This window comes from Camelus bactrianus, chromosome 10 (assembly GCF_048773025.1).
Source record: "Camelus bactrianus isolate YW-2024 breed Bactrian camel chromosome 10, ASM4877302v1, whole genome shotgun sequence".
Lineage (NCBI taxonomy): Eukaryota > Metazoa > Chordata > Mammalia > Artiodactyla > Camelidae > Camelus > Camelus bactrianus.
In genome coordinates this window covers 40,348,806-40,366,076 of record NC_133548.1, presented here as the reverse complement: position 1 = coordinate 40,366,076, position 17,271 = coordinate 40,348,806, and the positions used below count along the sequence as shown (strand labels likewise).

At 48.5% G+C, this 17,271-nt stretch overlaps 1 protein-coding gene across 1 annotated transcript in view; it reads right to left on the bottom strand.

Annotated features, from left to right (window-relative positions):
- DKK3 (dickkopf WNT signaling pathway inhibitor 3) overlaps positions 1-17,271 on the bottom strand; it is a 41,574-nt gene that overhangs the window by 18,465 nt on the left and 5,838 nt on the right. The window contains exons 3-4 of the mRNA XM_074372389.1: positions 15,826-15,963; positions 13,195-13,278 (exon numbers count right to left, since the gene is read on the bottom strand). Of these exons, the coding sequence (XP_074228490.1) occupies positions 13,195-13,278; positions 15,826-15,963 (222 nt within the window). The remainder of the gene's footprint in view (positions 1-13,194; positions 13,279-15,825; positions 15,964-17,271) is intronic.

Here is a 17,271-nt window from a genome sequence, read left to right as displayed (position 1 = left end):
AATGACCTTAACTTCTAAGTAGCGTAAACGCTGTTTGAAGTCATCAGCAACAGAGGCCAGAAGGCACGAAAACACCCGCGGCGGCTGTCGGAACGAGGGCAATGCCAGTGAGCCTGTGGCTGGTCGCCTGCTTTCAAGGTTGAAGCAAATGCCACCGTGATTTGAAAGTTGGTGAAAATAAAGGTGTGTTTCCTTCCCCAAGAGTTCTCTCCAGGTGACACTAATGTAGATCCAAGGTTAAGGACCACTGCTTTAGTGTCTCCCATCCAGCACCCTCTCTGAAAAATAAGAATTCCTTCAACTTCCTTTAAAAAAAATAGAAAAAGAAAATGGAAAGCCATAGGAAACAAAAACAGAGTTGTTTCCCTCCATGAAGAAAAAAAGTCACGTCCCCAGTGGACTGCCAGGCCCCTGGGTGGGGAAGCGGCTGGGCACGCACCCTGAGCTCCAGTGGGCTTCCAAACCCCTGGGTCCTGGCCTCCTTCCTGTCATCAGCAATTAAGCCTTCCCTCCTCCAACCCTCCCCACAAAGTTCACCACAGTGAGGACTTAAAAAGGGGCTTGTGGAATTATTAAACCTTCCAGGCTGAACGATTTGTGCTAATGAGCTTGGAAGAAGCCTTAGTATGTTTTGGTTATGGAAAACGACATACTCTGGCCTCATTTTGCTCACAAGTGGCCATGTCTTATTTGGCTTCACCTTCGTGGCATGGCAGGGGACTCAAAACTTCAGCTCCGAGGAGGCCGTGGGCCGGAATCTAGGGAGGGGGGTCTGAGCACACCCAGGTTTCCTGCCCAGACACCCATCATCACAGTGACCCCAGTGCTGCCTGCCAAGGCACCTGTGCCAAGGGATCCACCCCACCACCAGGTCCAGCTCTCCAAGCTGAGACCCAGGCCACCAGCTACAAAAAGGACCCACCAGCCCAACAGTGAGCCCCAGGTCCAATTCCTTCTCAATTCTCCTTGCTGGGTAAGTCATTTAACATCACCGAGCCACAGTGTCCTCATCTGTAAAATGGGAATTATGTTGCTTGGAAGATTAAGGGTGGTAAGTGTGTCCACACATCACAGCATGGACCAGACATTCAATTACCACTAGTGACCTCTCATCTGCCCCTTTTGTGAAGCAGTGAACAGAGGAGGAAGGCTAGGCTTTGCAGTAAGACAGACCTGTTTCCAAATCCTAACTTACAAGCTTTCCAACCTTGGCAAGTCACTCTATGCTTCCTTCTCTTTAAGTGGGGCTGTACCCGTTTTAGGTGGGTTTGGTAAGAGCTAAGGAAAACAGCTTCTATGAAGTGGTCCACATTACCTGGCACATAGTAGGTGCTCAATGAATATTCGTTCTCTTTCCTTTCTTTCACCCTCCAAATCCTAGCGAAGCTGTCAGGGGGAGGGGAACAGGACTGCCAAGGCGGGCCCAGGTGTGACTACTGGCCTTTGACTTGGCCTTTCTGCTGCAGGGTGTGTGTTCTCTCCGCGGAAAGAGGTCCCTGCAGACCTCATGGGGGAAAACAGGGCCTCAAAGCAATGGGAAAAGCAAAAGGCTGCTGGGTGGGGGCACCTGTGCCTCTGGGGCTGACTTAGGGATGGAGTCTGCTGGCCCCAGCCCACCTCGAGCCACCGGGGACCCACTGGCCTGGGGAGCAGGCCTCCTCCATCTGCGAGCCAAGATGTTTTTCCACCCTGACTGCAGCTCACCAGGCAGTGGGCTCTCCCTGCCTTTTGTACCTGCTTCCTCTCCCTGGAGGCCATGGATTATGAGACTGTGGAAAATTTGGGCTGTTTCCCTGTGGCTGTATTTTCCACATCACATCATTGAAATGTGTCAGTGGCTAAACTTCAGATACGGGCGCCTGCCACCCACTTAAAATGCCCCTCCCTCCTCGGTGGTTTGGAACAGTCCCCTTCAGGGGCACAGGTCTCATATGACCAGTGGCAGGAGCAAAAGAAAGAGAGTGAGAGATTCCACAGCTCCCTAACCCTAACAGCCTCCCCTGGTGACCCCAAGGGGCTCCACCATCCCTGGGAGGGAAAGATCCTTGTGTTTATTGCTACCCAGTGGTCTTTTGGTGATTTTGTTTTTTCATTTTGAGCATTTTTGATGGGGGGAGGGGGAGTGTTCAATGACTCAATATAAATGACAGGAGTATAGCCAGGTGGCAGAAGGTTCAAAACCACCCAAAATTATGGCTGCAAACTTCCATGACTACTTCTATCAGAAATATATCTTTTTCTTGAAAAGGGAAAAATTTATATCTGGTTTCAGAGGAATATGAACCATTCAACCACCTACCATGACTTTGGGAATTTAACTGAATTTAACTTCTCCAAACTCCAGTGTCCTCATCTGTAAAATAATATCTACTTCTCAGTATTATAAAGATTACAAAATAAAGCACATAAAAACACCTGGTATAGAGCCCAGCAAACAGTAGGTATTCAATAATTAGATGAACGAATGAAGACAAGAAAAACACAGAGAGGACCATTCTTTCAAGCAAATAAAACTCATCTCTGTACTGGCAGCTCTTTGCTGAATCTAATCTTCAGGGACTTCTGCTTATATTTATAGTCCCCAGTTTATTCCTTGGTCAATAGTTTTATCCATTCAACGTATCCATTAAACTACTAAGCACCTACCTCATGTCGATACAGAGGTAAACACGACAAAGCCCCTGCCTTCCCAGGGCTCACGGTCTTACAGACACTTCTGCTACCACTTCACCAACTTCTGGTGTTGCCCCCTAGATCTGAGAAGCCTCATCCCACCCCACGCGTGGTCACCGTCTTCTCAGCATCAGACAGACCACCTGCCCAGTTACCAATCTTACAAGGTGTCACAAAAACGGTGGCACCACCGCCCTGCTTCCTAAACAGGAAACTCCAAGTCCACAGTGTATTAAAAACCCAACTGAACTGGATATAAGGTCCCAACTTCAACAGCTGCATGATTTGGAGAAAATTATGTGCCCCTCATCTCTGTTTTTCCATCTGTACAATGAGAGGTTTGGTCTAGAGTAGGAACAATAAATGGATTTCAAATACAGTGCTTTCCCAGGTGATAATCAGTGGTTGCTTGAAGGGCTGTGTTATCTCAAGTTCTGAAGCTCTATCTGGGCTCATTAGGAAACAACAATTGATTAGTGATGTCTGTCACGAGCACAGTGGTGGGGACAGCGGTAGTGTATGTGCCCCATGCTTTAAACCCTGGTCTACAGGAGCTCAAAGGACCCTGTGAATCCTGCCATTTATAATTCTGTGACTCGGTGAAGTCTTGCTTTACTTTATCTTTGGCACAAGACCATCTTTCCAGACAACAGCTTTTACATCTGTTTGGTCTAGGACCTTATACCCAGTATAACCTGAGAAACTTTCTCAGTTACTGGGTTTCAAGGGACAGCAACCTTACAACAAAATAAACACATGTACTAATTTATCCCACTCATATTCAGTAAACTGCTGCTTCCTGCCCCAGAGGCCAAGGAAATTAGGTCAGAAAGGAGAATTTACATGTACCGAGCATCTATTAAGTGACAGATACTGTCAATACATTGTCTCTTACTTTGGGCAGTCACTAAATCCTCCTTTCATGGGGCAGGAACCAGTGCTCAGAGCCGTTGGGGGAAGTTGCCCAAGAAGCAGGGATTCCAACTCATAACACTTCAGACTCCAAACCCCACTACTCTGTGCTCCCATAAAATGAACCCAAATGCCTTGTTTATTCTTTCTCTTCCAGGAGGTAGAGGTGAAAAATGAAATGGACAGCACGTCCAGACAGAGCGATGAGATCTGGACAAACATTTAGATGACTCAATCCCCATCCATCATTTTTTTCTACAGTCTGCTGGGGATGGGACCAAGAGTAGATGTTCCTGCCTATTTGGGAGACCAGCTCAGCTGATCAGATTTGGGGCATGACTGAGGGCATTAGATACATTTCTCTGCATCCCGACCCCCCATCCCGACCCAGGTCCCTTGCACTGGCTCTGCCCCTAACCCCAGAGGAGGGGAGGGCATGACCAAAGCACTGTCCTTTGACCCTGTTCCCAGGAAGCCCTCCTGACCACTGGTGGGGATTTAAAGAACTGCTGCCACCACCACAAAGCCCTCTCCCTGAGGCTGTAGCCCAGCTGAGCCCCTAGGAGTCTGCGGAGCCCTGACAGGGACGTGGAAGCTCCCTGACGACACTGGGATTCTCTGTGAGACATGGGGGATCTCATAAAGGAAGGTGCGGAGGGGGTGGTGATTTCTAACTATCAGGAAAATCACCTCTTTGGATCCTGGAGATGAACATCTAAGACGCAGCCAGAGCTTGCCTACAGCCAGCCTGGGGGCAGTTCCCAGCATGCTGGCCTGAGGCCAGGGCGTGAGTTACTACTTAGTGGCGTCAGTTACACCACAGAGACACCCTCTGAGGCTGTGGCTGCCGTAATGGAGAGGCAACCACGGGGACCTGTGTTGGGAAGGCACTGCCTGGACCCAGGGCAGCAGAGCCCAGGGATTTTTTCTGGGGGGGAGGGGGGGGGTAATCAGGCTTACTTATTTATTTATTTATAATTACTATTTTTTATGGTGTACTGGGGATTGAACCCAGGACCCTGTGCATCTAGGCTTGCATTTTACCAATGAGCTATACCCTCCCACCTGAGTCCGGGGATTTTTGTACAGCCCTTCAGCTCAAATTGGACCCTGAGTTCCCCAGTGCCTACAGTCATGGATGCCAAGGGGTAATATAACATCCCACCTTGTGCTCCACTGGTGGGCGTGTACAATGGTGCAGCTGCTGTAGGAAACAGTATGGCAGTGCCTCAAAAAAATCAAAATAGAATTACTATGTAATCCAAAAATTCCAGCCTGTATATACCCAAAAGAACTGAGATCAGGGACTCAAAGAGAGATTTGTACACTCGCATTCATCGCAATATTATTCACAACAGCCAAGAGGTGAAGGCAACCCAAGTGTTCACTGACAGATGGGTGCAAACAAAATGTAGTTTCCACAAACCATACTGTTCAGCCTGAAAAAGGAAGGAAATTCTGACACATGCTACAACGTGAGTGAGCCTTGAGAACATTATGCTAAGTGAAATAAGAGGACAAATACTGTATGATTCCATTCATACGAAGTATCGAGAACAGTCAAATTCATAGAGACAGAAAACAGAAGACTGGTTGCCAGGGACCAAAGGGAGGGAAAAACAGGGGTTACTGTTTAATGGGCACAGCGTTTCAGTTCTGCAAGATGAAAAGAGTTCTGGAGACTGGCTGCACAACAATGTGAATGTACTTACTACTGAACTATATGCTTAAAAATGGTTGGGATGGCAAATTTTATGTATATATATTTCAACACAATTTTTAAAAATGTTCCTTTAAGAGCATGGGTTTTAGAGATTTGGTAATCGACAACACCTAGGCAATTTGCTTTGCTTCTTTTTCTTGGTACAGGCTCTGCCACCTAGCTCTGCTGTTGAACTTCTCTGAGCCTTGGTTACTTCATCTATAAAATGGGATCAACAGCGTATGTGACTTAAATGGTTGTCATGTGGATTATATGAAGGGAAGCTGGTGAGATCCTAGTCCTGGCACACAGCAAGGGCCCCATAAATGGCAGCTCTTAACGTTCGCCATTGGCTATTACTAGCATTGTCACCATGGTCATTTGTTATCACTGAGCACTCAGTCATATCACAGCACTGACGAGCTGGTCTGAACTGTTGCAGGATTTACTCTGAGAAGGAGAAATAGGTGGCTTTGGAGAGAGGATGGGTAATCTGGTCACTTTCCGAGTCAGTGACCAAATGAGGGAGCATTGTGGTCCTCAATGTTATTTTAAAAATAAAACAAAATGGACTCACGAGCCCTGGGAGTTTCTCAGAACTACGCCAAAGGTCCAGAAAGGGCAGAGACACAGGCTGAAAAGGCCCCCAGGCTGGTCTGGAAGGATCTCCAGGCCCTAGCAGCAGTGGACAGCCACCCACCTGCACAGGGAGCTCTTCAGCCCCTGACGTGCTTGGGCAACCCAGAAACCACGGAAATGGCTTGTTCTGCAGCCGTCAGCCTAATGAAATTTCAAGTTCAATCACTGTCATTTATCTGGCCTGCCTACTGGCACCGAGCAGAAGAGGTGTGTTCCATTTCTAAGTAAAAGTTTCCAGATTCCAAGCCCCAAAGCCAGGCTTTTTGCAGGGCACAGAGGATTCAGCCTAGAGTTTCAGCAGGAATAAGCAAAACCCCGTCCCCACCGTCTCTGCCACCCAAACCACGTCTTCCCAGCTGTGTCCTCTGGGATGGCAGAGAGCCTTGATGCGCTATACACACAGCATTTCAGACGCAGGGTATGTTCCTAAGTCAGTGTGTATTTCCAGCTCCTTGGCAGGGCTCTCGGAGCCCTTCCTGATCTGATTCCTGCCTCTCCCCAGCCTCATCTGCTGCTCCCCCAAGCACACCTCCAGCCCTGGCGCTCTCAACTACGTGGTGCTCCTCAAACATGTTATTAGCTTCACATGCCTCCTTGACTTTGAACAAAGAATGCTTCTGCAAGGAATGCCCTTCCTCCCCACAACTAGAATTCCTAGACACCATTCAAAACACAGCTCAACCGCCACCTATTCTAGGAAGCCCGCCAAGAAGTCTAAAGGGTCCAAGACCTTATTTGCAAGGTGACAAGTGAGCCTTCCACAGTTTCCTGGATGCCAGCAGAGACCTGAGACTCCCGGGTCAGAGACAGCACCAAAGCAGCACGAGCCTCATGTCTGTGACAGTTCCCCCTCGCCCCCAAGTCCCAGGGGACAACGTGGAGGGACCTAGGTGGATGCTGTGTATGCATCACAGCTGAGGACTGTCAAGCACCCAAATGTTGTATAATGGGCTGCAAATGAACCTGCCTTCTGCCAGGCAGGAAGTGTTATCTCTGTTTTCCAAGGCTGCTTGCTGTACAAATATCCTTGGAAAGATAGTCTGGAACAAAAGGGCAATTAATGTCTCTGCTTACAAAACAAGCAGAAACTCCAGAGAGCAAGAAGGATCGACAAAATCTTCCCTGGCTGCCTGATCTGGGAAGCCACACAAGGCTCCCACCATGCCCTGTCCACCTCTGCCTTAGGAAATATGAATCCACGTTGTAATGACCTGTTTACTTTTTTGTTCCACTGCTAGCCTGGGTCCTCTCTGCTGTTCGGGACCGTCTTTTACATTTATCTGCCAGACACACATTACATGCTCAATATGCAAATAAATGGAAATGGATGAGTTGAATAATTAAAATTGGGAATTTTGACAGCCATGGTTTGGGGGTAATCAAATAATCATAACAACAAAGGGATGACGTTGACTCACTGCTGCTTCTTGTGTTCAAGGTGCTGTATGGTGGTTTTTATCTGGATTGCTTCATTTTATTCTCATGAAACGCTCTATGGAAGGAAGGTACTTTGATGAATCCACTCTACATGTGGGGAAACTGAGGCTTAGAGCATTTAGGGATTTAACCAGTCACATGGCTAACAGCAACACAGCTGCACTCTGAACTGGGTCTGCCTGCACCCGAGCCATAGCCGCCCACTGAAATGCCCCTCCTCTCCAAGGGCATCGAAGCTTGGGTTTGGGGTGTTGGCGGAAGTAGCCAGAGAAGGAAGGAGGGAGTACCTGTTTGTGATGACAGGGGTGGGTGGCGGCAGTGGCCTGCACGTCACCATCACCTACTCCCTGATGTGACTCACAGCCCATCAGCCACCTCCACGGACATGAACACTCAGACAGTTCCCACTGGAACTTCACACCTTCCTAATCTGTCCCACACTGAGCCAGATGGTGTTTGGTTTCGGGAACAGCCTGGAATGCAAAACTGACCTTTCTCTCTGAAAAAGAGAGGAAAGGATGAGATTTATTTGTGAAGCACCCTATGTTTGCTACAACTTACAATTCTCAAACAGCCATGCCCCCTGATCTTACTAATAATCAAAGAAATAGAAACAAAAAGAAGACACAGGTGATCACCCCTACCCACTGTAGGTGAGGGAGGATTGGTGAAATTATCCCAGAAACTGCTGCTAAGAGCAAAATTAGTACAACCTCCTGGAGGAAAATTTGGCAACATCTCTCAAAATCTTGGATATGGACACCCTTTGACAGAGCAATTTGATTTCCAGGTTTTACATGATGAAAACACTTGCAATATTGCTCAAAAGTATAGATAGATATCTATAGCAAAATTGTAAATAATTCATAATATCTTTTTAAAACATTCAAAACACACAGAAATCTGTAAAGGAAAGGTCTGCAAAATTCAATTCCTCCAGAGATATCTACGAGTAATGATTTTTTTTTTTTTTACATTTTGCCAAGCTCTTCTATGCATACTTTTTTTTTCTAAAAATGAGGTATTTTTATATAGTGTATAAAGCATATAAAGTATACCTCATATACTTTATATAGTAAATACACGGCTCTGCAATTGCTTTTTCTTCACTTTACATTTTATTGAAGATGTCCTTTTATACTAACTTTTATGAAACTCGTTTTTCAAACTTCACAGTGTTTTGATTTTGCTTGTGGAATCATGTATATTTAATGAATTCCTTCTTGAAGGATATTGAGGTTGAAGATAGTACAATTTAATGTAGCCAGGTCACAGTTCAAAAAGAAATGCTTACTCCTTAAAAACCGCTTACCCACATCAACTGTATTTATTTGAGGAATGCTTAATCCACTTCTCAGAATGATCCAGAGCTTCTCCATTTTCCCTGTAACTTTTTCCGACTGGACTAAGGTATGAGACTTGGCCAGAAACTACAAAGTCAATGCACATATACATCTAGAAACACAAAAGTACCCACATGTCTGGTTATAGGCTGTGGAATCACACAGTCACACAAGACTGTCATCACTCTTAGATCTATAAGCTGGTTTCTATAGAAACCAGTATACGTCCTGCCAACCCAGGCCCATCCTGTAACCTGTCAGCACATGACCACCCCCTGTGTTTCTTGTCATTCATTAGGCCCCACTTTCCCTCTGTATCCCCAGCACAAGACCAGACACGCAGGACTCGAGAGGACAAGACGCCCAGGGTGAGTCAAGCTCGAGGCTCAGGCTCAGAGCACAGAGCTTCCGGCAGAGCGCATTACTCAGAGGGCGAGGCAGGGCTCTGGAGAACTTAGCCCAAGGCCACAAACAGTGGGAAGAGGCCCCTGGAGTCCTGAAACACATCCTCAGCTTCCAGGAAAATTCCATTCTTTTTGCAGTAGGTTGCTGGGAACCAGGGGAGAAGCCAATCAGAAGTCAGTGTTAATTACTTTTCAATAATAATGAGCCTTACACAAAGAGCTTTTATAAACTGCGCCTTACTAGACTCTCACTCAGTTTTGTGAGCTGAATCACAGAGCTTGTAAGGGTCAGGGCAGGTCTGAACCCAGGTGGGCCTCACACCTTGTTCAGACTTCCTCCTGCCCCCAGACAGACAGGGAAGGGCTGCATTTCCTGGGATTTGGCCCCCTCACCATCACCCCCTTCACACACACACACACCCCCAGCAGGACTCTCCAGGAGGCTGGGCCTTTGGACCCGTGTCCTCCCTTCGTGCATTTCTGCCAAAATAAACCCAATGACTCATGAGCTTTGTGCCCTCTGCAATTCCGTGAGATTGATAAGGGTGGCTCCAGCCTCAGAAATCAGAGCAGAGGGAGCAGACAAAGCTTACTCTGTGCTGAGTGAACCAGCTGGGGGCAGAGGAGACCCTGAGGCCTACAGGGGAAGAGGGCATCAACCCGCTTCCTCTGCCCACACTCCTGCTGGGCCTCTTCGGGCTCTGAAGTGACAGGATGCTGACTGTTCAATGGGAAACAAAGAAGTAAATCCTCAAGTTCAGCCAGCACAGTTTGCCATCCCACTTCCCCCAGACTTCAACGCAAATAACAGCCAAAGCGTCCTCCCATCAGAGAAGACACTGGGCTCACACTGGTGGAGAATTCCACCGCCACTGTCCGCAGTGCACTGTCTGCTCTGACCATTCTCCTGGACAAGGGAATCACGGGTCACTCAGATCACTGCCATCTTGAATCTGGGAGTGAAATCTGTCTGCCTGTGCCCTCAGAAGTAGATGCTGCCTTGAGTGGTACCTTGGAGTTGGTTACATGTGATCAAATCTATAGGTTCAAGTAAGGTACGTTCAGCTGGGAAAGCAAACAGACCTGCTGTTTTAGATCCTATTCTAAAGTGAAAACAGAGAAGACAACAAACGCACAACACGCTAAGCTCGGTAGCTCCGAGCTATATTTCAATTAGAGGACAAGTCCCTTCAAAACGGTGCGGTGGCTAACTGGGCCAGATGCTTCCTGTTTGGGGACACAGTTATAAACAAAAGCCTCCCATGTGTGCATAACGGCTCGTCTGCTCTCAGGCTGCCCACCCGCCACTTTCCTCCTAACCCCCTGCACGAAAGTAGCTCAGCGTCAGTCAGCCCACCCGCTGGCCCGTGAAGGCAGACAGGCCGAGGGCTCCGCACAAAAGCCTCACAGAAGGACGTCAGGCCACATCACCGTCGCCGGGGCGCTCAGGTGAAATATGCATACACATCCCAGCGCTTGATGAAAGGAAAATGTGGGGCACTTGGTGATTATTTTTAATTGACTTCACCTGGGAATTTTAAATCCCAAAAATTTAGCTGCCATTTGCAGAAGGTTTGGGCAGCATATGATTTTGTCCCTTTGAACGGCAAGCCTCCCATTGCCACCTAAGAGAAAGTCTCATCGGCACCAAACGCCTTTTTCAGAGCCAACTGTAAAAGTCATTAAGTTGCAAAATCACGGAATGGGATAGCAGTGACGATGTCTGACTGTCCTCCGCCCTTTCAAGGCAATCTAGCCTTTACATCTTCCCTCTCAGAAAAAGGAGCCCCACGACTCTGTAAAGATGATGCTTGAGCCCCTGCTCAGTTGTGCTGGGACAATGGTAACCCAGGAACCACAGAGGAGTTGGATGGAAGGATTCTGTGGGCACTTGAAACTAGACCTCGCTTCTCAGACTCCTGGCAAGGCGCCCCGACAACAAGCAAGGCTGTGTAGTGAGGGGACACACCACCGCTCCTGCCCTGTGACCCACTGCCATCCTTCATAGGTGGCTTGGAAAGTCTCCAGTCTGTTCTCTAAAGACCCATGGGGTTCACTGGGCACTGGCCAGTCAGGCATCAGATGCCCCAGGTCTCCTTCCTAGACAATCGAACTGGAATTTATTCTCCTAGAAAAACTCTCTTGAGTTAATATACCAAGGGCCTGAGCAGGAATCTGGAAAAACTTGGTGAGTCTCTGCCCTCTGGGTCAACCTCTTGCATTCTCAGGACCATTGACACAGGGGGTCAGATTCTGCACTGCACGGAGGTGCCACTTACATCCTCCATCTCATGATGAACGCATGTGCCTGTGTGGGCACACATGGGGATTCTGGGCCTTGCGGCCGAGCCTGGGGCACAGATACACGGGCCACGCAGACTTGGCAAAACTGGGCAAACACGGAGGCTGCAGCCTACAAGTGCAGGCAGCTGCTCCCTGACCCTCGCAAACTCTTGGAGTCTTTGAGATCTTGTCTCTCGCCCACCTGCCACTCTCAGAGCTTTGGTTCCTCCAACCTCAGGGCTCAACACGTGACACAGCCACCTCACCTGGAAGGCAGGGGGGAGCCCGGGATGTGCACCTGGCCCTCACAGGGAGCTCACAGCGGTGCTGCTGCCGTCCAGGCTCTGGGAGGCTCCCCCAGCACAGCTATACTGTCGTGCAATCACACACCTTTTTCTTTCCTTTCACTTGAAGACAAAGGCTTCTTTCTAACCCACAGCCCTGAGAGCTGTTTCCCCTGCCCTTCCACTGAGACTTAAATCTGGAGTACTCTAAAGCTTTCCCCTCTTGACACCACCTGCTTGTCTGGGCTCTTCTTTTCCTTTTTGTCTTCTCTCTTTCTCTTTTCCCACCTTCAAAAGCCAGCCTCTCTTCCCTCCTGTCCTTAGTCTATTTTTGTTTCACGGTCTTCTGTACTTTCAGAGTTGGGAGAGATGGCAAAAGCCACTGTCTTATTTCAGGATGGGGAAACTGAAAGGTGACCTAGTTTATAAGTGACAAATTCATGCTTCCAGCCTCTGCCACCAGGTCTCTTTCCATCTCGCCACATGGCTTGCCCCCTGCCACCCCTGAGGTCCCTTGAATGGAAAGTCCACCATCACATACAGCTGACTGGACTCCCCCCGCCCCAGCCTGCAGTAAAGTCAGTAAAGTGCCAAAAACGAGCAAAATGAACCCATCGACTGCCAGCCATGGCAACACCGCCTCCCTCAGGGTTACAGGTACGCAGCTTCTCTTCCTGCAATAAGGCCCAGCGGGTGGGGGGGATCCCCTGATCCCCTTAGGAAGCTGGAGATGCACTCTGCACCTCAGAGGGGAGGACCTTGTGGTTGGAAACTTGCCTAAGGCACCTGGGCCGAGAGAGGCCGGCCCTTGCAGGCCCCACAGAGGAGGCACTGTCTACAATGGACCACGTCGCCTGGTTGTTGTCTCACCGGGTCTCTGCAACCAAAGCTGGGCCCCTCTTTGCAAAGATGAAGGTCCACTGAGTTGCCTCTGGCCTGGGAGTCTGAAGGCCAGTGATCCTGCCTGGATCAGCCCCCGACCTATGCCAGACCTTCTGTCTGTGAAATGACACCCCTGGCCACGTTCATAATCTGTAATTCTCTAAAAACCAGCCGGCCTTGGGACTGAGCAACAGGCCACTGAGTAGCAGGCACCTTTCCCTTTCTGGCTCTCAAACTGCCAGGCCAGGGCTGGGGTTATAAATGACATGGGTCAGGCCAGAGGCTTTAGGGGATTTTCAGTCCAGGTTCACCAGTTCTTGTTACCAGGGACCTCAAACAACGCGCCCGGCACTTCCGCGTTCCCCTCCCAAGGCTGAGACGCAACCTTGCAAATGACAATGGAATTGAATGTGTCTGTTGTTTCTGGGGCCGGCTGCACGGAGGCAGAGCCTGCTAGCAGGCTGCATCTGTCTGGCCAGAAAGGGAGGAATTGGGGAACCTTGGCAGAAACAGGGCAGGAGAGGTGCACAGAAGCCAGCTCCCTCCTGCCGCGGCCCGCTGTCTGGGTCGCCCTCGACAGGCTGAGCTCAGGAGTGTGAGCCTCGGGTGTGGGTGTGGGGAGGATGACGACTCACGTGGCTCCTTTTGCCTTCTTCATCGCCCATCGATGTAATGACCGTCTCTGAAAAGACCATCTGTCCAGTCTGGTTGTTGGTGATCTGCAGGAGAACCGCACAGTGAAAGTGAAACAGAAGGAATTCTGAGCAAATTCCACGAGTTGGTTTTTTTTTGTTTTGGTGTTTTCCACTTACTGAAGCAGGAGCATCTGCTAAAGTAGGCAGAATGCCCACTCCCCCTCTTCCTGAGCTCCACCGGCGGTGTGGCCACGAGAGCACAGCACGGGGCACCCCGAGGCATGCAGCACATGGCCTGTCACCCTGCCAATACTCAGCACCTGTATTGCTCTTGGGGCCCATTCACTTGAAACTCAGCGTCCACTTTCCTTTGGACTACTCCAGGTCTGGGTATGGAATCGAATGACATTCAGGAGAATAAAACAGGTTTGAGCCACAGCTGCCCTCTTCCTGATTCTGAGGACAGTTTCATTTTATCAAGAAAGTGCTTACATACAATGGCAGACCTGGCCCCCTCCTCCGCTATCGGTTGTCTGCCTCAGATTCTGTGATCAGGAGCAGGCACCACAAAGCTGAACCTCAGAATCCTGGGGTGGAAGCCAGGCCATTCCACTCCATCCAAGGCAATGTCTAATGTCTGTGTTGGCGATAAAAGAATAGAAAGAACGCTGGCCCAGGAGCTAAGTGATTTGTGTTCTCCGGGCCTTGGCTCTGACATCGACAACTGTCTAGCATGTAATGTGGAACAAGTCACTTCTGTTCTCTGATTCACAACTTTGTCATTTCTAGGTCATCTTTAAACTTCCTGCCAGTCCTAATATCACAGGTGCCTGCAGCCAAAACCAAGTGGAAACTCTCAGCCTAGCATGCAACCGTGGATCACATTCCAGCTCTAACTCCAGCTCCAAGGAGATAATCATCACGTCATCAGCAACAGATTTTAAATCTTTTATCTAAGTAATTCCTCTCTCTAACAAAGAGATGTCTTCTTCCTTTATGCCAGATACTTACAGGACTGGCCAACGTTATATATATTGTTCATTGTCCAGCTCTGAATGTACAGGAATGAGAACTCCTCAGAGCCTTTATGATCCTACAGCATTATACTATGTCTTTATTATACTGTGCGTCTAGGAAGAGAACTGTGTACAATGTTTTCCAAATATGTTTCACTACTGAGCCCCTTTCCTAAGGCATCACAGAGGACAGACGCTCCACTGAACCCACTACTACACCATGCATGTAACATGACTTCACCATAATACAACAGTAATAATGAGAACAACTTGCTGCTGCATCGCACTTCCCAGTTTACATGACTCTCGTATACCTTAAGTTGTCTGATCCTCAGGAATCCGTCACATAGGGGCTGATATCCCTATTTCATTAGTGATGGTCATGAAACTGAAATAATTTTTCACTATCAGTTACTGGTAGGACTCACACTTGGGTATTCCGGTATCTATAGGGAGTAGATTTAAGAAGCAGCTGAACCTGTGAGCTAATTACTGTCAGAAAGGATGACTTCAGATTGGTTTTGACAAGAATAAAGCAATCACTTTTGGAAACATTCTCTAGGCTTCCGATGAGAATGCTAAAGGATCCTATTTGGCAGGTGACTCATTCATTTATCTGGGGTGGACGGGGGAGGGCACGCCCTGGAGCTGGGCCCATTAGCATGCAGCGGGAGGACAGCCACACAAAGGCTACTTTATAGTCAAGGCAGCAGCCCCTGAAAATTGACCCCTTTATCCTCTACAGCACAGAAATGCTATTGTTTCAACCCAGTCATTACCTGGGCACTTGAACAAAAGCAGGACTCTTTTGTGAGAACCACTGTGGCCTTGCATGGAGGAGCTGAGATGGGATCAGAGGTCAAGCTCCCTGACTGGCACAACAGAAGGTCAGCTCTACAGCCTCTAGCAACGACCCTGAACATCCGCACGCCAGGCTCTCTCCAAGAGAACACAGGCTGCATGGCCTGCACTCAGAGTTCTGCCAGAGTCACACAGGAGACATCTCACACCAGGGCACGCTAATGCCACGTTCCTCTAGACAGAACAAATCTGCTTGTCCCTTGCACAAGACACTGGATGAAGAGACACTTAGACGTGCGGTGGGCTGTAAAATACTCCGCCATAGAATTCTGAATGGATAACCAGCATACGGATGAATGTTTAACCTTGAGGCAACAGAGGCTTTCCCTTCTGAGGACTGAGTATACTGCACATGAGTTCCTCCTAAGGAAACCGTGAAGATCTGTTCACCACAACATGATCTCTATTTCAACTCTCTATTGAAATATAGATAAAAACCTGTGAGATAAATTCCTCGAACTCAGTGCTAGAAAAGTATCACTCTAGATACTTGTTCCTTTTTTCAAATGATAAAAAGCCCTCAATTGGATCGGCAGGAAGATCAGAATCAACTTTATTGCTTAAATGCAAAAGCAATTTATGTTTTTGATACATATCTTTCCCCTTTAAATAGCTCCCTCACTCCTTCTGGTTTTTAACCTGTATTTCACCATCTCCACATGTATTTTTGGCTTGTATATCAAATATGTAAGCAAGACCTTAGTCTTCTGGCGGGACTAGGCGCGGCAGAAAGGAGGACCACGACCGCCCTTACCTTGTGAATTTCTCGGTGGACGTGGATGGTGTTGTTTCCCACCTTGGTTTCTGTGTTGGTCTCATTGTGATAACTGGGAGGTAAGTGTGCCAGGTTCACTTCTGATGATGCTTTAGCAGCAGCCTCTTCTGCCTCCATCTATTAAATCAATGAATTTAATGAGCAATATTGTTTTCCCTTGATACAAATCAGAGTCCATTAGAAAAAAAGGAACCACGTCTCTTTTCCTCTTCTGCAGTGACAAGTAATGGTGGTGATGACAGGTACTGTTACTTGAGTACCCAGTAGGACAAGACATTGTTCTAAATGTTTATGTAAACACTGCCTTAAATCTCACAACCTCCCTATGAGGTGGGTGTTAATGTCCCCACTTTACAAATGGGACAACTGAGGCTCAGGAAAACTAGTTAACTTCTGAAAGATTCTCAGTGAAGGGCAGAGCTGGGATCTGAGAGGCTTCCACTGAACAGTCTTAACCCCTGTATGAATTCTCCTGGTGCCCCACCCATCTCCCCATGGTCTGGTTGGGAGGTCACCTGCATTCAATTCCCTTACGTGCCAACAACCAACCCTCTCTCTCTCTGAGGGCATTCTCTGGCTGTGCAAGTGTGCTCAGTCTGCACAGGACCTGAGGGTCAAGGACTGAACACCCCAGGAACAACCCTCAACCAGTGAAGGGCAGGTACAGGGGCTCCCTCTCCTCGCAGTGGGATAGCCTCTCTCCAAGGACCTCTGGCAGGATGGAGCCCTAGCTGTCCCAAGCAGTAATCTGTCCAAGGACCTCTGGCAGGATGGAGCCCTAGCTGTCCCAAGCAGTAATCTGTCCATCAGCACAGGGTTTACTGCTCGTCTTCTCTTCCATCTCACTTTCCTACTTCCTCCTAGTGTTTCTGGGATCACATCGCAATAAAGTATTTACACCCACATCCTTGTGGCAGGGCCAGGTGGGGGAGGGGACCCAATCTAAGACAGCCCTTTCCTCCCTGCAGGAAGGGCTACAGCTATGTCTCCTTCCTCACCCACCCCCGAGGACAAGAGGGACCCTTGTGAGGGTCAGGTGACTACTTCCCAGGGTGCACCTTCCTTCTGGCTCTTCCTGCCCATGTGTCCTTTCCTAGGGCAGTTTTCCGAGGCCACTGTCTTCAGACCATCAGTCTCCTGAGCCTCCATGACATCTATCTCAGATATGTCAGTCAACTTGAATTTGCACTCAATGTCCTGCTCTGGATTTATCTCCCAGCCCAAGCCCAGAGGAATGCACAGGTGACAACGTGACCAGTCATAGCTGATTGGACTCAAACAGAGGCCACGTCATGGACTAGTTGAGCCAACTAGACACTCTCTCTAGGAATTTAAAATGAGAGACACAAAGAGAAGCTGTAGTTGGTAGTTGGTGGTTGGCGATTTTCCAACAGGGTGATCTTTGAGCTATGTTTATTCCTTAAA